The 23156-nt window shown below is 38.6% G+C and overlaps 2 protein-coding genes across 3 annotated transcripts in view; one reads left to right on the plus strand and one right to left on the minus strand.

Annotated features, from left to right (window-relative positions):
* The first annotated feature begins 5033 nt into the window (after positions 1 to 5033).
* LOC129777872 (MICOS complex subunit MIC27) lies at positions 5034 to 6029 on the plus strand. Its single transcript, XM_055784439.1, has 3 exons — positions 5034 to 5146; positions 5230 to 5553; positions 5618 to 6029. The coding sequence occupies exons 2-3, from the start codon at positions 5232 to 5234 to the stop codon at positions 5980 to 5982; spliced, it is 687 nt and encodes a 228-aa protein (XP_055640414.1). The 5' UTR covers positions 5034 to 5146; positions 5230 to 5231; the 3' UTR covers positions 5983 to 6029.
* Positions 6030 to 15823: 9794 nt separating this feature from the next.
* The window catches only part of LOC129778824 (uncharacterized), a 41928-nt gene continuing 34595 nt past the window's right edge, over positions 15824 to 23156 (minus strand). The window contains exons 5-8 of one of the 2 annotated variants that reach the window (XM_055785945.1): positions 17681 to 17811; positions 16826 to 16971; positions 16618 to 16735; positions 15824 to 16555 (exon numbers count right to left, since the gene is read on the minus strand). In XM_055785945.1, the coding sequence (XP_055641920.1) occupies positions 16430 to 16555; positions 16618 to 16735; positions 16826 to 16971; positions 17681 to 17811 (521 nt within the window). In that variant the 3' untranslated portion in view covers positions 15824 to 16429. Of the gene's footprint in view, positions 16556 to 16617; positions 16736 to 16825; positions 17038 to 17680; positions 17812 to 23156 lie in introns of both variants that reach the window. The other variant, XM_055785944.1, reaches the window with a different exon arrangement.

A 23156-nucleotide genomic window follows, 5' to 3' on the forward strand; every position in this document is an offset into this window, starting at 1 on the left:
AATCGAACCGACCAAAACGGGCAACCAGAGCAGCAGCGAAATAGAATGAACCACGATTGGAAAGGAAAAAGAAAAAAATGAAACGAAACATTGGTCGCAGTCTCACACATGCGTTATTCTCGAGCCAGCCAGTCAGCTTAAAAATCCCCGCTCCGCTGCCGTAACGATCATTCTCATTCAAACCGTACACCACATCGGTTCGCATCACAACACATCAACAAACCAACCCAAGCAGCCATGTCTGGACATGGTAAAGGAGGAAAAGTGAAGGGAAAGCGTGTTGATCTGGAGTTCCCCGCAAGGGTAGCTAGGCCGAGCGCGTTAGTACCAGTGCACCAGGCCACCTAGCCGGCGTTATATAGTTTCGGCCGCCGAAGTGATCGAGTTAGCTGGTAAAGCTGCTCGCGACGATAAGAAAACCCGCATTCGGAACAGAACACATTCGGTTCTGTGGACATCAAGACAACAGGCAGTTGCAGCGAATGGCGAGTGGCAAACGCAATCGCAAAACGGCATCAGGTAGCAGAAGAAAAAAGTTTGTTCTTTATACACACTGCTTTGGTGGCAAATCCAGAACAAGGCGGCATTGAGGGCGTTCGAAATGGTTTTTTTTCAAAACCACGAGTACTAAGTTTTCTAAATTGGAACCATTCCATAAAACAAGGCGCTTTTCAGGGCCATTAAACCTTCCAAAAAAGAGTTTAGGAAATACAGTTCAATGCTTTCTAAAACATTATCCAAAATAATAATAAAACACAAATTGATTTTTTCATAATTTGTTTGCCAGGATATGATGAGTATGTGAATTTGGCAGTTGTTCTGAGCTTATTGATTTTCACCAATTCTTAAATTGCTTCAATATTGAAAGTACAGTAATTTACACTTATCTCGACATTTAGCTAATTGGACGGACCAGTAATGCGACATATTTAGTTGGACATTTTTGTAAACATAGAGTTCGGGGTCCAAATTATGACCCCACATTGAAGGTCGACACTGTACCACTGTCATCGCAAATGTTCAATTACAGGCCACAAGCTGGATGGGAAGAAATTTTCCAACTGTGAAAGCTGTGGCGAGTGGCAAATGCAATCGCTAAACAGCAAGGTTTAGCCGAATAAGATGGGGATATCGAGTGATAACAAAACAATAAACACTTTAGATTGAAGATAATTTTGTGATCCTGAAAAGGACCCTTTTTAGCCTGCATGTGAATCCAACGAGCGAACAAATCGTAATGAATGTATTTTTTTGCCATCGCTCCCTTTTAACGCTCATTCGTTCGTCTCGTTGGACTCGCCCCTCTGGCTGAGTCTGCCGATTTGTCTCTATCCTGTGAGTGTGTACCGCTAGAGTATAAAACACGCGGTCCCCAAATAAATATCTTATTTTCTTTCAAACCGTAAACCCGTGTGGTTGTACGGCATCGGCATCGTGGACGTAACAAAGGAGGACAAGTTAAGGGAAAGGCAAAGTCTCACTCGAACCGTGCAAGTCTCCAGTTCCCTGTTGGTCGCATTCACTGATTGCTCCGCAAGGGTAACTAGGCCGAACGGATTGGTGCCGGAGCACCAGTATACCTAACAGCAATTATAGAGTTTCGGCCGTCGGAGTGCTCGAGTTGGCTTGCAAAGCTGCTCAGTTTCACAATCAGAAAACTCGCATCAAGAACAGAGCAGCTTCGGTTCGGCGCTCATCAAGGCAACAATTAGTTTCAGTGAGTGGCAAAGTGTTTCTCCGGCACGTCGCATCAAATGTAATTTACTGAACAACATGTCACAAGCTGGATGGGAAGAAATATTCCAACTGTGAAAGCTGTGGCGAGTGGCAAACGCAATAGCTAAACAGGAAGGTTTAACCGAACAAGATGGGAATATCGAGTGATAAAAAAAACACAACACCAAAGGTTCTTTTCAGAACCATCAACATATTCATGAAGAGTAAACAGTAAACTAATCCATTTTTCAGGTAGATAGGTAGGTATTCACGTAGGAGAAGAAAATAAAACAATATATTTAAAATATATATTTAACAAAAGCTGTCCCCTTTGTATAGTCCTACGTCACTCCGGTTATGTCCCCGACATTACCCACCCGTCTTTTTTTTTCATATTCATACGCATTTCACAAACACATACAGGCACTCTTCACCCACAAACTCATGAAAACGAAAGTTACGAATCGTTCGTTCTGAGAGTCGCGTAGGATTTTGTACTTCTGATTGTATTTGCGATTAAATGCTTCTCCAATTTACTACAAACTTTGAAAAACCGGCTAGAAAAAACGGTTGAACTTATCAATATGAAACTTTCACAGATGTTTAGGGAATACACTAGGCAAAAAAATTTGCCTGCAAACATTTGAACTTACTGCGGTATTTGCAGAATTACAGTGGATTTTGTAAAGCCCATTGTACTCCGGAACAGGGTTACCAACTATAATTTTCAAATATCAGGTAAAACGAAAATAAAAATCTGGAAGAAATCAGGATAGTTCATACTGGGTTATCCAAAAAGTTCGTACCGATTTTTGAAAGAGCAAAAACATCATTTTATAGGCAAGCATACATTCATTCAATTTCATTTGCACAGTTTTGTTCCACAATCTTCCACGCAGCTTCGATAATTGTATTTTTTATGCTTTCCATAGCGCCGAATTTCTTGTTCTTGAAAGAATTTTACAGAAACCTTAACTTGTGATAATCTGAAGGTGCAATATCCGCTTAGCTTAGCTAGTGGGATAGCACATCCCAGCCAAACGTTCGCTGATGGGACGCGATGCCTACCATATTGATTAATTCAGGAAGTTTGTCCTGGTTCGCTGTGTTCAATTTTCCAGATGCGAGCAGGTCTTGTTGGTGCAATCTCTGAAGGTGCAATATCCGCTTAGCTTAGCTAGTGGGATAGCACATCCCAGCCAAACGTTCGCTGATGGGACGCGATGCCTACCATATTGATTAATTCAGGAAGTTTGTCCTGGTTCGCTGTGTTCAATTTTCCAGATGCGAGCAGGTCTTGTTGGAATTGATTGATAGGCTGGTTATTTGATAGAAGTTCATAGTACAGAATTCCTTTCCAATCGCACCGGATGCTATGACTTTCTTCAGGTGAATATTGGCTTTGGGGTTACCTAATAGTGGTTTATTTATCGTACATAATTTTTTTGCCGCTCAAAATGATACATTTTCCACATCCGTTCCTAACTTCACCAGTTTCTCATGAACGGCGGTTTCAGATATCTGAACTGAATCTGCTAATTCATTTGTCGTGCATCGAAGATTATTCTTGATTAATGTCTCGGTTTTCCATCATCGATGGCACGAACTTTTCGAACAACTTAATTTATATTTCTTGAATACATAACTTTTGAATGACAAAAAAAATTATTTAAAAGATATACTTACATATTCTTCTCATACATCATTTTGTTGAAGTGGGATGTTATTTGTTGCGAAAACATTACGGAACCTGCATCTTTTTTCTTTGGTTCGACATAATTTTTAGTGGTTAATATTCCTTTCATTGTTTCCATTCCCAGTCTATTTCTAATCTGTGTTGTCTAACTTTATTACTTTGTTATATATTCGAGAAAACTCCCGCTTTCAACTGGTCCACTTTTGAGCATTCTCACCACTACACAACTATATTGTGATACAATAACTATAAAAAAACAATACAAATCAATAAAAATCCTTTGATGACGACTGTATCGCAATTAATGAAAATTGTAACGCAGCGTCGCTACTTGAAGATTCTAGAATAATAACTAAATTCAGCTACAAGATCAATTGCGAAAAATTATGTCGAAACTCCAGACTTTTTATCAAATGTCTGCAATTCAAATTTCACATATGTGTTTTTAAACATGTATGAGAATATTACATATCTTTATACGGGTTTTAAACTATTTATACTTATATACATACATAAATTTATAATCTACACACATACAAATAAAATCTACTAAATACTATAATTTGGAAATCCTGGGATATCCTGAAAAATCAGGAAGGTTGGCATCTCTGCTCCGGAATGTGTGGGGGCTTCAAAAGTGATGTAAACACAACGCTTTGGCTCGGTTATTCAAGACTGCATTGGAAAATACCCCTCCATGTCTTCAGCTCACTGAACTTCTACATATAGGTTCTGAAAGTATTTCGCCATCTCTGAACCAGACGGCCAGCAATCGGCCATGAAGAAATCGTCATGTCGATAACGATAGATAGGATACTCAATCTTTCATTGATCATAGCCAGTTAAGATAGGCGAAAAAGTTGTACTCACTTTTAACACTGGCGGAATTTCAATTACATGCGGATATTTTGAAGGTAATTCCGTTTTGCTTCTTCCTGAGAGGCTTTTGTTTCTATTGAAACAAAAACTGGAACAGCTTCTATCGTATTTAATAGACAGGAACAAATGGTAATCACTTGGTGTTATACAAGAGGATTGATACATAAGAACTTCCAACTAAGTTCTCAAGGCATCTTTTAAGTTACTATCGATGTGTGAAGTCTATTGTCTTGATGAAACACAATTTTTCTTATAAATATTTTTCTTTAAATACTCTTTTGTTTGATTATAAATCAAAATACAGTTTTAAGTCAGTGATTTTAAAATCATACTCTACGGAAAATAACACATCTTTATTTATTGAGAGACGAATATTTTCTGAATATTTCTTTGAGTGCCCTCGCATTAATTCTGTATACCCTTTATTATTCGTGAGATAGCAAAATTTTTCGCTTAATTGTGGAAGCTACCTTACTTTTCAGCTCCTTCTCAGCTCAGGTATCAAGAGTCGATAACATCCGAAGACACGACTTCAAATCTCACTTAGTGAAAAACTATAGTCACAATATTCGCCTTCGGAAACACTGTGATTTGAGTCATACGTCATGCGCAGCGCAGAATGAAAGGGTATGTGTTTCATCACGGCACTTTCGATTCTGTTCAATGTTGCATGCAAGACGAATATGGCCGAGAAAATCAATTTCGCATGAGGCCACCTCGTTGTTGCTGTTGCCTTGACATTACAGTGACAGCTGTAAATGTTTGATTATCATATGTTTACTGTCAAAACATTTCGTGATCTCTTCATAAATTAGCTGAAAAGCTGCATCCAAATTACATAAGTTTCAAATAAAAGTATGACGAGAGATATTTGGAAATCTGTTGCTATTATGACAAATCTGATGCTATGATAACTATATTATTGAATTTAATTTTAGCAATGATCCGGAGTTTCTGCAGCAAAACGGCCCCGTTCGTTTTGGGAGCAGCAGCTGTTGCCAAAGTCGAAACGAGCAACACTGACAAAACACCGAAACCGATCATTTGCAAACCCTCTGAGCTCCCGTTGTACCGGCCCATAAATCAGAAAATTTCCTATGAGGGCGAAGGACCCAAAGATGAGACACCATCGAAACCTGTTCAGCTTATAGAGGAAGGAATACGGACAGTGCGAGTGCAGCTATCCGAAGCATCGAAACTGGTGACAGACCAGAAAAAACGAATCACCGATCTGTACGATGAAGGGAAATCACAAACCAAATGTATGTAAAGCCTTTTGATTTTTTTAAACTAACGTATCTTTTTGTAAAATATATCAATTTTCAGTTGTTCGTGACTATCTCAATGAGGAGGGTAATACGATGCCTCGCGTTGGAGCCATAGCTATCGGTGGTCTGGCAGGTCTTATCTTCGGTCTTCGAGGAGGCTTCTTCCGACGCTTGATCTATACTTCGATCGGCAGCGGTGGTGTCGCCTCATTGTGTTACCCACAGGAAGCGGAAATGTACGCGCAGCACGGTTTAGTTGAGGCTAAAAAGTATGCCACAATTGGATATAATTTCGTGTATGGCGTAAAACCTGGTGATAAGCAGCTGGAGCTACCAACCATCCCAACCAGTTTGGGTGAATTGAAGGATAGTGTTTCTGGGTTAGCCAAATCTGCTTATGATACTGTGTTTCCCAAGAAATAGGGATAAATAATTAAAGCCGCGAAATAATAAAATGAATTGTTAATGAAGCATTGATTATGTCGTCAATTTATGACTGTATTCATTATTTAGTTGAATTTGGTAGAATTTCATTTTCAAATCTCTCGAAATTTATTAAGATTCCGAAAGCAACCAGGAACCTTCGGAATTCTCCAGGTTTATGCGGTTTTTTAGTCTGTGTTCAGAATGAAATTGTGATCAAATATATATTTCTCTACGGTTTATTCGCATTGACGACATTAAGCCTCGTGTCCCGGTTTCGGAAGGTGACAATAAAAATAAGTGAAATGAACACTTAAAATAAAAATTATTAATGAAAATTAACTAGAGGCGAATGAACTGCAAAGTTTAAAGCCTCTTAAAAACAAAGAAAGAAAGAAAATTAACTATGTATGTAACTGAAAATTAAATCACTTGCAAGATGAGAAAAAATTAAACGAAAATTGTGTCCGATTATTAAGTGGGAACACCGGAAAATGTGTTAAAAATGGTTCCCGGAATAAATCGCCCGGGAAACAACTGCAACAGAAATAACCCCTCGGAAAAAGTTGATAGGTCTGTGCCAAAGGGCGCGAACGGGATCTTGACATAGGACTTTGATTGTGTGTAGTAATTGCATTTGAATTGAGTTTTTCCATTGTTCAAAATCTGTAATTTTTCTCTTTGGAAGCTTCAAATGGAAGCCCTGAAAAAAGCCGTTTCCTGTATGAACTTGTATCCTTTGAACGGGTTAGATGAGACAACATGGTTAGTGGTGGTTAGTGCATTCGAAAAAAAACATACCCATTGTTGGATTTACTTTCTTGGATTATTCGAGAAAAGCGCCTTTTTGAGGTTATCCAATGTAGCTCTCTTAAAGCTGTAAATTTATTCGTTTTTCACAATCGTATGACAATTTATCGGTTTGAAAACTTACATTTCGGCTTCCTTATTTCTGGGCAAATTTAAACATTTTTTTTAATTTTATTTTTTGGCAGACTTGTTTCACTTCATAACTAGGCTAACCTAACCAGAAGCCCCGGCTTCTGAATACCAAAGGGGGACTAGGCTCTGCGTAATACACGTATCTGCATACTTGTGCTGTTTCAGTCCTGACCTAGGAATTGTCGGACAATCGCGCAGGTGCTAAGGATGACCGACTTTTGGATGCCGGCCAATTCCTTCTCCATTTCCTCCGCTTCCAGAAGAGTCTTCGGGACAATTCCAGTTCCAGAGAAAACGACTGGAACAATTCTTGGGACCTCCCCACAATTCTTTGAGTTCCACGGCCGATGGGCGGTACTTGCAAAGTTTGCGACCGTGGGTCTCCAGATTTTGGTTCAGTGGAATAGCGACATCGATGATGGTGACTTTGCGGTCGCTCTTGTCGTAAACCATTATATCTGGGAGGTTGTGGTGGATCGAGAGGTCAGCCAGAACAGTGCGATCCCAGTAACGCGTACGGTCATTTTCTAGGACAGGTGCAGGCAGGTACGGTGAGTGAGTTGTCCTTTCAGCAGATGGACACAGCGGCACTTGTCGAGGCCGAACTCCATGCAGATGTCCTTGCTTATATCTTCGACAACTCAAATAGCTACACCTAGAAGCTGACGTAAATCAGCATAGACCTGTAATCGTCCATGTAAAAGGTTTGGGTCACTTCTTCGTGGGTGACGTCGCCATACCTTATTCTATAGCCATGACCGTTTCTATTGAGCGTCCTACTGAGAGGGTTCAGTGCCAGACAAAACCAAAGCGGTCTGAAAGAGTCGCCTTGGAATATCCCCCTCTTTATCTGCAGCGTTCTAGACTGCAACACATTTTCCCCATCACTGAGGTACAGAGACGTGCTCCACTGCCTCATCGCATGATGCAGGAACCTAACGACGACGGGATCAATTTCATAGATTTCCAATACCCGGGCGAGAAACGAGTGAGGTACGGAGTCATAAGCCTTCCTATAGTTGATATAGGCCATGCTTAGGTTCCGCTGGTTATATACCGCCTGGGACTATGGCTGCGTCGATGATGGCCTGGTCTTTGCAGCCATGCGTATTTTTCCTGCATCCTTTCTGCTCTTCTGCGATAATGTGATGTGGTTCGCAGTGGGCAGAAACTTTGGCGGTAATGATGCTGCTCAGTATTTTGTACAGACTCGATAGGCACGTTATCGGTCTGTACTTTGATGGGTTCGATGTGTTGCTGTCTTTCGGGAGGAGGAAGGATACGCCACGGATGGCGAATTCAGGAAGGTTGTGTGGGTCACGTAGCACCTTGATGAAGCACTCAACTATCTTTTGATGTGCGACGGTAAGCTTCTTGTGCCAGATGTTCTGAACACCATCGGGGCCCGGTGATGCCCAGTTCTCCAGATACCGCGAGGCTTCGCGGACATTGTTCTCTCCGACGATGATAGCTGGCATCTATCCAATTTCACCACAACTCTCCTCCTCCCGTCTCAACCACATTTGCCCGTCGCGATGTTGTACTGAACATCCGATTTTGTTCCTGGTGCTTTGCAGAGTCTAAGTAACGTTTCAGTCGTTTTGTAAGGACGCTCAATTGCTGTACCAGTGTGCCGAGTTTTTCCGTTGGCTGGTGAGCTCCCAGCTGACGAAGTTCAGTAAGCCGCACGATCACAGCACCTTGGCGACATAATTTCGCCGATCTGCTGCCTCTTTCGTACGCCATCAGTCTTCCAATTGCGGCGCGCTTGTTCAGGATCCGATGCTCCAATCTCCTTCGCCACGGAGGCTCACGCCTTTCACGGAGATGTTGAAGCAGTCCGCCTCTTGGCCTTATACGGTATCCTAAACTTTTGGCGGTCGCCAAAGCAGCACAGTAAACTATCAGTTGCATGTGGTGGAGTTCAATTGCTAATGTTAAAATAACACATTTTTTTAAAAATGAAAGTTGGGAGCAAACAGGAGAATTTCTAATGAAAAAAGCTATTTTTATTCTAAGATGATGGAATGGATAGATACAATTTTTGGCTCAAATTTTCTTGTAATTCTTGGTTTTTCAAAAAATAATTGTTGATTTTCCAATATCCGCGACCCCGAGATACAAAATCACCTGGCTCAATTTTAACTTTCATAACATTCGCACAATGATCTGAAATGGCAACAGGAAAGGTTAAAAAATCCAAAACATTTTTCACAAAATCGACTGGAACATAGAATCTGTCTAACCTAGACTTACTATCGGAACTGTGGGGAATGTGATCACCCCAAGGAACATGCCCATTTCCTGTGTCCACATACCACTAAAATTCTTCGAAGAATATTGTAGCTCAACATATTATAGTTCAAGGTAGTAAGCGATTTTTATTATGAAAATTGAGTAAAAAATAGTAGGGGAGAGGGGGGCACATTCGGACCCTTTTTTTTCTTTGATTTTTAATATTTTTTGTAAACATAAAAAAAATCCTGAATTCATCCTGGTTGTCATTTGGACATCAATGTATCAAATGAGCATGTTAGAGGTGTGCGTTGATGTGATTACGAATGGTTTATTCGAATTTTTGAAAATTGCCTTTTTGTCCGAATGTGCCCCATGTGCGGGGCAGTTTCGGACAGTCCTGGGGCACTTTCGGACAACGAAAAAAAATTCAAATTTTATTTATATATTTTTACAACAATTACTCCCGTTTCCTCTTATTTCCAGCATATTCTGCATTTTTCTGTTTATCAGTATTTTTTTAAAAGGAAACTGCTTGCTATGAGAGTCAGTAAAAATTAGTGATTTTTCTTTCTTTCTTTTTCGAGTGGTGGTTTTCCGCGGTGAAGTTTTTGGAGAAGGTTCAGCATTTTTCGGGGACAAAGTTGCCAAAGTAAAATCTTTCTGTGCTGTAGACGCAATGTTTTGCAGCATTGTTGTATTACCCGATGAGTCAGTTGCTACCTCCGCTCCAGTAGGTGAAATCATTTGAGCATTCAAAATCCTTGTCCGAAAAAACCTTTCTTGAGAATGGATAACAACCTGGCATTTTGAATCCAGCTAGGATATTACTCAGATTGAAAGAAGCATTATAAGCCGATGCAACTATACCTGAAAGGTCGTGTATAGAAATAGTTTTTCCAGGATGGTTGAGTAGCCAATCGTTCTGGGAAACTGAGAGCTTTTGCTTGGAAAGGCCCATAACTGAAATATCCAGCGGTTGTAAGCGATAAGATGGAAAAGATACATGAATTGTGCAATTTTCTCGGCAATATTTAATTTTTTCCAAAGTGCAATTACTTTTTGATTGATTTTTGATTTTTTGAAATTGATTTGTTTACGTTTTTGCTACCTTTTTCAAATGTTCCAGAAAATTGAGAAACAGTTTTCCTGTTATGCAACCGTTAGTTGGGAAATTAGCAGACAATGGACCTATTTGGACCACCCATGGTTGCCAAATTTAATTCTGTAGAATTTTCTTAAAAAATCTGTATATCTATATTCTTAGCAAAAAAATCTGTATAACAAATCTGTACCGAGGGAAAAAAATGAAAATTTTTCGAGATGACACTAGATCTCGACTTTTCATGCTATTTTAAGACATTTGGCATCAAATATTGTTTTTCGAAAACCCCGATTTCCTTTACTCCCCCCTTGGGTGATTTTTCTATTTTCAAAAAACTCAAACTTTGATCGCTTTGCGCCGCTCTCCCTTAAGTCCGATCAAGCTGAAATTCTGCATAGGGTGTTTTTTTCGAGGTGGTGAACATTTTTTATGAGGTAACTTTTTGAAATTAGAGATGACCATTTTCATTAGCATCCTAATGTTTATACATGGATTTGTTGAAGTTTGCCTTCAATTTGAAACTCTTCATTGAGCCAATACATGGTTTTTCGCTTTCAAAATAGAATCTGTAATTGTGGAGGCCCACCGATTCCCGGATTTTGTTTTGTTGGCATTGTAAAGCGAAAATATTCGCTCAACACACGCTGATGAATGTTATCAAAAAGGATCTTACAAACGACCTTAGCAATGGATACAAAAAATTCTCATCACGCCATTTGACATCCTGGAACCAAGTTATATCTAAGTCACTGAATTTTTGCTTCATAAGATACCTCTTGAGTAGCCTGAATTCGTTATCCAAGCCTTGTCTATTACTTTTGAATTGAGGTAATTGGCATATCAAATCAATAAGGCTACCAAACCTTTTTGACGAAAATTTGTGGGCTTTCAAGGCCGCAGTTTTGATAACCAGATCGCTGAATTCAAATCGCTTTGAAATCTGTTTCACGAGTTCAATGTAGAAATCACAACAAATTGAATTGAAGGTCAGCGTCCTAGCTGAATCCAATACTTTTTCAGCTTTTTCTTCTCGATGCCAACGTAAACATCCTCAGGCTTCTTCAGAAAATCTTCAAAATCTTTCACATCTTTCATTGCTACCACCCAATGATGATGATACATGAAGTTGAGGGGTGTCTCGATCGGCAATTTCGCTCACCAACAGATTTATTATGGACATACTTAATTTGGAATGAAAAGAATAGTTAAGCTCTTCAAATCACTCAAGATTTCGTTTAAAATCTGTCTCCAACGAAAGCCATCTCGTTGCGTTGCGTTCAACTTTTTTTTTAAATCAAGGCGTCTATGTATGCACTGTAATAAATTGAATATTTAGAATTTAATTCAAAAAAATCTGCATCTGCAAAAATTTAATTCTGTATTTTATCTGTAATTATGTATATACAGATTCTGTATCTGAAATTTGGCGAAAAAACTGTAAAATACAGAATATTCTGTATTTGTGGCAACCCTGGGACCACCTGTGGGCTAGAATCATGAAAACGTTATATTCGAATCTAGTTCGATAGCTCTTTCCATCGTATCTTAGTTGATACTGGTTCTGGTGAGAAAACAACAATCAGACATAAATTTTATGAGGTATTAAACAGTGTCCGAATGTGCCCCACCACCATCCGAAGACAAATCATAATTTTATGTAATAAATGGACCTTTATTTCCCCGTTGTATGCAGGTTTTTGACGTAGGACTACGTCTTTCATTTCTATACCGGGGTGTAAAATCAAAGTTTCGAAAACGAAGGCGTTACGCCGGAGACCGAGATTTTGAGCGTTAATAGCTCCTAAACAACTGAACGAAATGGTATGATAAACACTTCATTCGAAAGATAAAATGTCTACGCTTTCTATACTTGTTACTTTTTGATCCAAAAACTTAAAATTGCTTTCAAAACAGGCTATTGAAATCACGAATCGGTATATAAGCGAGCGCCACTCGGAAATCCACTCAGTTCTAATTGAACAGCGATTGGAGCATGTTGTCGCTGTTGTGGTGAAGCTCTTCGTTTATCATGAAAGCGCGGATGAACGGTGTCACCAAGAGCCTGTTTGTGCACCTTAGGCCAGAAGGGAATCCATCAGGAGGAGAGTGATGCCACAAACAGTTCCCCGGGAAGATCTCGAAGCAGCCGCTACACACACATATACACGCACGGAATTCTTTCCATTTGGATGCCATTCAGCATCGAGAAAGACCCGGAAAATAATCTGTTCCTCTGGGAATTTAAAAATACATTCATGTGAAAGAGCTTATTTTAATGTTTTCTATCCATGTAACACTGTGACCAAATATGTTTCAATCAAGTGCTATTAACAGGTGGTTATCGAGTTAGCATTAACTATTGGTGGGCTTCCAGTATCGAGGGAAATGTGGAAATGCGTTCCTCTGGGAATTTAAAAATACATTCATGTGAAAGAGTTTACTTTAATGTTTTCTATCCATGTAACACTGTGACCAAATACATTTGGTTTTGTGATTTTTCAATCAACCGCATAATCTATAAATAGCTATAATCTTCAGAATCGCAATAATCTTCAGAAGCTATCTTCTTAAGCTTCTGAAGATTATTCTTCCCCATCAGTAGGATATTTCCGTATCAAATATTGTATGCGCACGCAATCGATTATTGCTCAGTCGCCGAATGTTCCGAGCTCAGAGAGTTCATTCCCCTTTAGTTTGCCTTCCAAATTGCCATCGTAAACCACGCCTTCTCTCGATTCAATCACGCACAAAAAGTATACTTAAGCGATATTCTGGTGGTGAGACGCATTCATTTTTCGTGAGGACATCGACAAGACAACATCGATGCTGATGGTGCTGGACGGCGAAGGATCGAGATCTGCCCGCAAACAAACGCAAGCAGTTTGTTTGAAACTGTGAGAGAGTACAGAGAAGCCGATCCTTCAGCAGAAGAGAAGGTGACCATCGAAGAAGCCACTACACACACATACACGCACGGAATTCTTTCCGTTTGGATGCCATTCAGCATCGAGAAAGATCCGGAAAATAATCAGCCTGCCAGTTCCTCTGAGAATTTAAAAATACATTCATGTAAAAGAGTTTACTTTAATGTTTTCTATCCATGTAACACTGTGTCCGAATATGTTTCAATCAAGTGCTATTAACAGGTGGTTATCGAGTTAGCATTTAGCCCACCAGTGGCTTCCAGTATCGAGGAAATGTGGAAATATCTTATCGTTACTGAAAATAGTCTGCCAGTTCCTCTGGGATTTTAAAAATACATTCATGTGAAAGAGTTTATTTTAATGTTTTCTATCCATAGAATATCCATGTAATACATTTGGTTTTGTGATTTGTCAATCAAGTGCAGTTAGCAGGAAAGCTTCTGAAGATTATTCTTCAGAACAAGGTTTTTCGTATCCTATATTGGATGCATAAAACCTTGTGCCTCCAACGTAACGCTCTCGTTTTTGAAGTCCCCCAAATATTAATTTATTCATTCATTCAGAATGGATTTAGATTCAACTTCAAACAAATGATCTCTAAATCAACGATAGACCTACGTCACCCTTGCGGTTATACCATAGATATAACCCACTTCCTGTTTTTTCATTTCATATTAGTTACTGACTGAGGTGGTGTACTTAAATTTCTAAATCGTTAACAAAGGAATTAGGGAAATACTTACAACTTCAAGCTCAAAAGATTCGAAATGTGTACGAAAAAGGGCACTATATTGTTTTCGTAAGTAATAAACGACCAGGAGATGTCAAACCATATGACAGCTGTTGTTGGAAGGGCTGTTAACTTACTTATATTTTTAATTTGGTTGAAAATTGTACCACTACATTTTTACAAGCGTTGTCCGAAACTGCCCCCCTTTCCCCTATAGATTTTGGAAAATAAATGTCCAGGTTTCCCTTGAGCTTCCTTTTGAACATATGATCTCGTCGGGATTGTATGGTGGCTGGGGCACCGTTTTGACACCAATCTGGTTCAGGTACTTGGCAATGATAAGGCGGTGTGAACTGGCGCGGAGTGTGGAATTACTGGTCCTATGCGAGCGGCATGCATGACAGACAGGCATTCCTCAGGAATCCGATGTTTTCTTTGATGTTTGATCTCTGCGGGTTCTCCTAGAAACACATCATGCTCACAAAGTTGATCGAAACATTTCATTGTAGTGAGCAACATGTGGATTTTTATTTTGCAGAAGTTTATTACTGTCCCGTAAATTTGATAAACTTTCGCCCTTTCAATGCGATCCACGTTCTTCACGAAATCGAAGAAAATATTTAGTGGATTGGATAGATCCAACAATTGCAGCATGCCCCCTTTCAACGACGACCACCATGTGGCACTGCGATGTAACATTTTTGAAATGTGATTGTGGATAGGGGGAATCAGGGAAAACCTGACAATGTGGGTAAAACCGACACCCCCTGATTTTTTCTGTTAGAAGCAATTTTTTGAAAATTTTCCGATGTGCTCCGTACGCACTTGACATTTCTTACGTTTCGAGGTACCTCACATCTACGGAAATCGCTTTAACTTCAAAACAAACAACAAAACAGACACATGAGACAGTCCATGTAAAATTTCGCTCGTGAAATTTAAGTGTTTAAGTCGAAAAATTGTGGAAAATTCGATACTTTCATGAGCTTAATTCATCGTAGATCATTGTACAATGTAGTTTGTGAGACGGTAGGTGGCGTTGTTGCTTATCAATTTTCGAAAATATTGTTTTGAAATTTCGAGTCCATTCGGGGTAAAACCGACACCTGGTTTGTGTTTCATAAACAGAAAAAATGCGTTCTTACTTTTTGTAGATGCCTCGTGTTTATATTCGTAAGACAAAACGGCAGAGCTGAACTAATAAAACAGCCAAAACCAACGTTGAATCGGGCATGTCAACAAAAAAGCCTGGCAGAGCTCATGGTATCCCTTCGTTCAACGTCCATCGGCTCATTTCACCTGGATGCTCACCTAAACTGGGATCTTAAAGTGCCCACACAGTATATAGATAACCTCTTAATACATTGAAGTTATTGTAACAAATTTTCATTCGTTTCTTCAAAGGTGTCGGGTTTTCCCGACAGGATGTCGATCTCACCCGATTTAATTCACCCGAAAACATCAATTTTTGTATTCTATCAGAAATCGAGTACTAATCAAAAAATGATCAACAGATACTATAAAATGATTCATGAACAGTTGAAGAAAGGTTCTGTAACAATTTGAAGTCGAAGACACGTGGTAGATCTTGGAAATATGTGGAAATCCTTAGAGTATCGGTTTTACCCTGATTTCCCCTAATCTGTTTTTTTTTTTCGAGCAGCGAGAAAGAATTTTCCTCGTGTCATCGTCATAGTATATTTTTGTCATCATAATAGCTGAAAATGGAATGAAATGAAGTGAGAATTATCTATTCATTTTCACTTCATTTTATTCCAAATAATGTAAAAAGGCTCTCATGTTAACATTTCTTCGTTTATGTGACTTCAAAACTTAACCATAAATTTCGTTTTAAACGCCAAATAAAATGCACAAAATATAATAATTTTATTTTATTTTCTTCAGCTGATTCGATTTTCAAACTTACAATGATGGTTTTATATTAACTTCAATTTGTAAAATAGCAATAAGTACATATATATTCGTTCGCTCAGCGCTCTAGCATTGTTATATTCCGTTTTCCGAGTTTCGTGTTGATTCCTGCCCATTATTTATTGTATTTGGTTTGTATTTATTTCTTTTCTTTTCAGAAGGTACGAACGGATTGGAAGCTTTTACTCGAACATAATATTTACGTATTTACATTGTCCGATCGAAACACTCGAGCCGAATGAATGGAAGGGGAAAAATTTGTTCGGATTATTGGTATCTCGAGTAAAATGTTCAATATTCGTTAGATTCGAAAAGTTCAGTCATACAGGACGGTTTCCTTTTGTTTTTGCTTGAATTCCTTATTGATTTGGATCCAAATTCATCATTTCCGCTAAACGCCATTTCAGAGCAATAATCATGCATTCATTACATATTCTTCACTGTATTTCGCTTCGTACTTTGTGTATATAATTCTTGAGTATGCTGTTTATTGTTTTACTTGATCCGCAGAAACAAATCAAAACATATTGAAGGCGGATATTTTTTTGTTGAAAACATCTTTATTGTACCAGTTCTGTGCTAATGCATGCCTTCAAAGTAGTTGGTTACTTGTCTATTATCTGTGTCGGTAATGGAAATGGTATCGGGTTCACATTGTAATCGCTCTTTATCACCAGGGACTAAAGTCAGTTGTTGAAGTTCGATCTGAAAAGAGCATTTATTATGATAAACGTTTCAAACAATAGGGACAAATTTCGTTATCTCACCTCACGGCCTATTTCAACGAGAGGATTTTGTGGCAGTTCTATAGTTCCTTTCGAAAGGATGTACGAGTTGGCCCATATGCAATCGATGAATACATTCACGAAACCTCCGTTCCGTCCACTGCAATAATAAATTATCGATCACAAAAGGGCATGGAAAGTCACTTATGAGATACACGCAGACGGGAACGGGAACGCTCGGAAAACTCACCTAAATGCGACAAAGTGCCATTTACCGTCCAACAAATTCCGTTCCACTGGGAGCATCTCCGAGAAACCCGACTTTTCCTGTATGATTTTCAGTCCACCAAGACCATCGGTCAGGAAATTCAGTGATAAACTCGGTACGGTGGCCGACTGCGAACGTAGCGTCAGAATGTGATTAGATTGTTGTTTATGGGGATTCAGATCAGCACCACGTTTCTGGGGAATAAATTAGACTCTTGCTTAAGATGGATAACTTTTGTTTAAGATGGTAGCGAACGGTAATCAATGTATTTTCGAAGAAGTATTTTTAGAGTATTGAAGGTGTTGAATTCTATGTCCTATTTTTTGACACATCTATTTCAAAAAAAAATCTGCAGCTGAGGCACACAAATTTTGCACTGAACGAATGGTGTTCGCACTTTGTCGGATTTTAACACATTTTAATAATCGATAGAATGATAAAATAAAAAAGGGACCATGGAAAATTGAACCCACAGAAAGTTCTGATGCCCCAAAAAAGTTTTGGAACTTATCTGCTTAAGCAAGACTAAATCATCGTGAGAGATCGCTTTCGACTACGATTGCGTGTTACCACGTATTGGATGAGTAATGGTCTCTATACGAGCAGGGTCATAACAACGCTCGGTGACATGTTGCAAAGACGGTGGAAAGCTATTCAAAAACGTAGAAATGGGAAGTTCTGATTCACCCATTGTACTCTATGATTACTCTTTCCAAATTTGAATTCCGACTGATAACGATTTTGTTTGGATAAAGTATTTATTTGTAGTTATATCATATGTATTAGTTTCAGCAATTGAAAATATGTAGACATCCAAAGGTACTTATAATGACTTACTTGATATCGAAGTCGTAACATCAATGTGAAATTGTTCCCAATTTGTTCGATCTTCTGATTCAATTCGTTCCGTCTTACTCTTTCCGGTACTAGCTGACTGTCATATTTGGACGAAAGAAAGTCAAGAGCACCTGTAAATAAAGTAACAAAATCCATTCAATGTTTTATTTTACATTTTGAAGTTTGTGAGATGATGTTGGAAATTAGCGCATGGCTTCATATACAGCAAAAAAGTTGGTTTTAATTTTTCAACATGGTATGCTTCCTGCTCGGTTTGAATAGACAGAAATGAGAACTTATAGCGAATTCGTGATCGTTTTGTTCCAACCGCTCCAGTTCCAACCTAACTGCTGTTCAAATGTTTTTTTTTCGCTTAGGTTGAGCTTTCGCACTAGTTTCGGCCTGAATCATGCGAAAAGATTCATATTGGTTGTCTGAAGTAATCCAATAAAAATGTCAAGAAAGGTCCATTATCAGTGTTACTTTTCTAATAATAATCCATTATCGAATAAATTGAAATGAACGAGCTACATTTTTTTCCTAAAATGTTCAACATCATTAGGACCCAACTGACATTTTGGCAGGAACTTAAATTCCAGTATTATTGAGATTTTTTTTATCCCATCTGTTTATTTTATTATAGTATTATTGAGATGTGCTAAATTAAATTATAATTAATTTTTACTTATGGCCAATGTTAGGTTTTTATGATTCTGAACGTTGGAATTATATTATTTGAACGTTTTTCTTTCATTAAAACAACTTAAAACACGAATTATACAAACAATAAGCTTTATTTCATTAGAATTAATTCAAAATGCAAAAAATCAGGATCAATGCATTTATAGAGCCTTTTTTCACTTGACCCTAATAATATTGATTCACCCTTTCTCACCTTTTCTAGCATTTAACCTTAAAACAGTAAATAAAATATTTAAAGGAATACAAAAACTGGAAAATTAACGATGTTTATTTTTTACGTTATTTGCTAACGCAAACATTTTATCAGCGGTTTTGACAGTCACCTGTAACTGATATTAAAATGAAGCCTTTACCCCAAAGAATGTCAGGATTTTTATTATTCAACTTTTTATAATATTAAAGTTTAATAAATTTACATTAAAAATGCTGTGTGATTGCAAAAAAATCAATATTTCGAATGGATGTTTCCTTAATTTTCTATACTTTCGTGTAGCTGGAATCTACAGCCAAAAACGTTAATAAACAAAGTCCAAGTCACAAAAACGTTTGTCCTTTGAGCAGAGATACATTTGACAAATCGGGTAAAAAGTTGTAAGATTTTTTTTTTCTTTGATTGTCCAATTTGGCAACAAAAAAGTGACAAGACGATCACCTTTTAAGCGTTGAGGACAGTTTTACGATCCTGGGATTGCAGACTGAAGATACGATTCAAAACAAACGAAATGAATGTATCCAAAATTTAAAACGCGTTTTTCTCGAAACCATGTTTTGAAAACTGGTGGGAGATGGTACCTCCGGAACGGTTCATTCGATTTTGATGAAATAGTTTTTTTTCTAGATTCTCCACTAAATTTCCTGTCATCGTACGTACAATCCAATCCGGTAGCCACTAGTCAGGGGACAGTCCAACTGACCCTAATTAATTTTTTTGTTTGCTAAATAATACATTCCTAATAGTGATATAATAGTGATATCAGATTGATTATAGTAATTTATTTTCACGTTGAAAAAAATCGCAAAAATCTCATAGTTTTAATGGTGTTCATAGTGTGCTACCCCCTTAAGGGGGTATTCTAGTGTAAAGACATGAATTTTGAACGTTTTTACGACCTCCGTAAAAATAAAAACAAAGAATATTTTAAGTATCTATTATACCATTATTTGTTTATCTATTTAGCATTAAAACAAAAAAAAATCTAATTAGACTGGTTGTAAGAAAATGAAGTGAGGGAGTTCTAAAAAATAAGTTGTGCCACGGCGTACACGATTCAAGCCCTTCTAGTTATCTGAAACAAAAAAAATCGAACAAATTCTGTATCAGTAGAGATGCCGCTATCGCATGAACATCGGACAAGTCAAAATCCTCCATTTTATGTATCAGAAGAGTAAAAATGGCAGATTTCTGAGCATTGAAAAATCTCAATTCAAATGCATTTACTTAAAACAATCACAGTCCTACGTCAAGCCCTCGTTCGTGCCCCTAAGCCCAGACCTATCTACTTTTTTCATGCAAAATGCACTTGAAAAGTAAATGCGATTGACTACGCATGACCTATACTCAAAGTAGCGTTGGCAGGTAAAATATCATCTTTGGCAGACAAAAATGCTTTTCCTTGTGTTAAAGGATGAAATGCACAAATAGGAATCCCTTTTTTGGAGTGTTTGTATACACAGAGCAGATCTCTTATTCTCTTAATATCAGCTTTGAACTGCACCAAAAAAAAAGACGGGTGGGTAATGTCGGGGACATAACCGGAGTGACGTAGGACTATACAAAGGGGACAGCTTTTGTTAAATATATATTTTAAATATATTGTTTTATTTTCTTCTCCTACGTGAATACCTACCTATCTACCTGAAAAATGGATTAGTTTACTGTTTACTCTTCATGAATATGTTGATGGTTCTGAAAAGAACCTTTGGTGTTGTGTTTTTTTTATCACTCGATATTCCCATCTTGTTCGGTTAAACCTTCCTGTTTAGCTATTGCGTTTGCCACTCGCCACAGCTTTCACAGTTGGAATATTTCTTCCCATCCAGCTTGTGACATGTTGTTCAGTAAATTACATTTGATGCGACGTGCCGGAGAAACACTTTGCCACTCACTGAAACTAATTGTTGCCTTGATGAGCGCCGAACCGAAGCTGCTCTGTTCTTGATGCGAGTTTTCTGATTGTGAAACTGAGCAGCTTTGCAAGCCAACTCGAGCACTCCGACGGCCGAAACTCTATAATTGCTGTTAGGTATACTGGTGCTCCGGCACCAATCCGTTCGGCCTAGTTACCCTTGCGGAGCAATCAGTGAATGCGACCAACAGGGAACTGGAGACTTGCACGGTTCGAGTGAGACTTTGCCTTTCCCTTAACTTGTCCTCCTTTGTTACGTCCACGATGCCGATGCCGTACAACCACACGGGTTTACGGTTTGAAAGAAAATAAGATATTTATTTGGGGACCGCGTGTTTTATACTCTAGCGGTACACACTCACAGGATAGAGACAAATCGGCAGACTCAGCCAGAGGGGCGAGTCCAACGAGACGAACGAATGAGCGTTAAAAGGGAGCGATGGCAAAAAAATACATTCATTACGATTTGTTCGCTCGTTGGATTCACATGCAGGCTAAAAAGGGTCCTTTTCAGGATCACAAAATTATCTTCAATCTAAAGTGTTTATTGTTTTGTTATCACTCGATATCCCCATCTTATTCGGCTAAACCTTGCTGTTTAGCGATTGCATTTGCCACTCGCCACAGCTTTCACAGTTGGAAAATTTCTTCCCATCCAGCTTGTGGCCTGTAATTGAACATTTGCGATGACAGTGGTACAGTGTCGACCTTCAATGTGGGGTCATAATTTGGACCCCGAACTCTATGTTTACAAAAATGTCCAACTAAATATGTCGCATTACTGGTCCGTCCAATTAGCTAAATGTCGAGATAAGTGTAAATTACTGTACTTTCAATATTGAAGCAATTTAAGAATTGGTGAAAATCAATAAGCTCAGAACAACTGCCAAATTCACATACTCATCATATCCTGGCAAACAAATTATGAAAAAATCAATTTGTGTTTTATTATTATTTTGGATAATGTTTTAGAAAGCATTGAACTGTATTTCCTAAACTCTTTTTTGGAAGGTTTAATGGCCCTGAAAAGCGCCTTGTTTTATGGAATGGTTCCAATTTAGAAAACTTAGTACTCGTGGTTTTGAAAAAAAACCATTTCGAACGCCCTCAATGCCGCCTTGTTCTGGATTTGCCACCAAAGCAGTGTGTATAAAGAACAAACTTTTTTCTTCTGCTACCTGATGCCGTTTTGCGATTGCGTTTGCCACTCGCCATTCGCTGCAACTGCCTGTTGTCTTGATGTCCACAGAACCGAATGTGTTCTGTTCCGAATGCGGGTTTTCTTATCGTCGCGAGCAGCTTTACCAGCTAACTCGATCACTTCGGCGGCCGAAACTATATAACGCCGGCTAGGTGGCCTGGTGCACTGGTACTAACGCGCTCGGCCTAGCTACCCTTGCGGGGAACTCCAGATCAACACGCTTTCCCTTCACTTTTCCTCCTTTACCATGTCCAGACATGGCTGCTTGGGTTGGTTTGTTGATGTGTTGTGATGCGAACCGATGTGGTGTACGGTTTGAATGAGAATGATCGTTACGGCAGCGGAGCGGGGATTTTTAAGCTGACTGGCTGGCTCGAGAATAACGCATGTGTGAGACTGCGACCAATGTTTCGTTTCATTTTTTTCTTTTTCCTTTCCAATCGTGGTTCATTCTATTTCGCTGCTGCTCTGGTTGCCCGTTTTGGTCGGTTCGATTTGAGGAGCACAAAATGGACCAATCAAAAATGGGCACATAGTGCATTTTGACAATGCTTGATATTTCACAATTATTCAATTATTTATCTCAAGAAAAATGAAATGTTATTCGTTATGATAGATGCGTAGATATATTTCCTATCAATTGATGCAAAAACCTTTGCGATCTATTGAGAAATGCTCGAGTTATAAGCGTTCCAAATCTTGCATTTTTTCCTACTTGTTCAGTGCCTAGATTTCCATTTCACCCCCTATATCTTCCGGTTAGACGTAGTCCTACGTCAAAAATCCAAACAACGCCAAGCATTGACCCAAGCCCGCCTGGGATATAAAGCTGTTCCACATAACCACGCTATCCACATAACCACAGGAGCTGTTATACAAGAATACTACACTACATTATAAAATTAAATTCGACCTTTAAAGTATACACAGATGTCAAACAATATGCTAAATATTAATTTAGGGTTTAATTGAGTTCCCCATTGACAGTTCTGCTTGATATTTTCCTAACGATCTCAGCATCATTTGTAGCACCCAGGTGGTTCGAACCGAGATGTTTCACGGGTTAGCGATCGGATTTACCAATGGTTGGTCTTGCTTCTTCTGCTATCGTGTTTTTGGAATCGTGATCCGATTCCGATTCTGATTTTGAGAATGTATTCGCGTTAACGACAATGAGCTTCATGAGTCTCCATTGGGTGGCGAAAATGATTATAGATTTTCAATCATTGTTATTTACCTGGATATAATGCCAGAGAAACGTTATGAAAACTTTTATTGAGCTTGGGCTGAACAAGTTTCGTCTAGCATCTGCAAAAGACTCTAACAAGCATATGTTATAGAAATTTGATAAAGAAAGTAATGCAGTAATACAAAGAACTTTGATATCGCAGTCTAAGAAGAGATGAATACAGTAACAGTCAAATACAGTCAGTAAACGATTTCACAA

This window comes from Toxorhynchites rutilus, chromosome 3 (genome assembly GCF_029784135.1).
Source record: "Toxorhynchites rutilus septentrionalis strain SRP chromosome 3, ASM2978413v1, whole genome shotgun sequence".
Classification (NCBI taxonomy): Eukaryota; Metazoa; Arthropoda; class Insecta; order Diptera; family Culicidae; genus Toxorhynchites; species Toxorhynchites rutilus.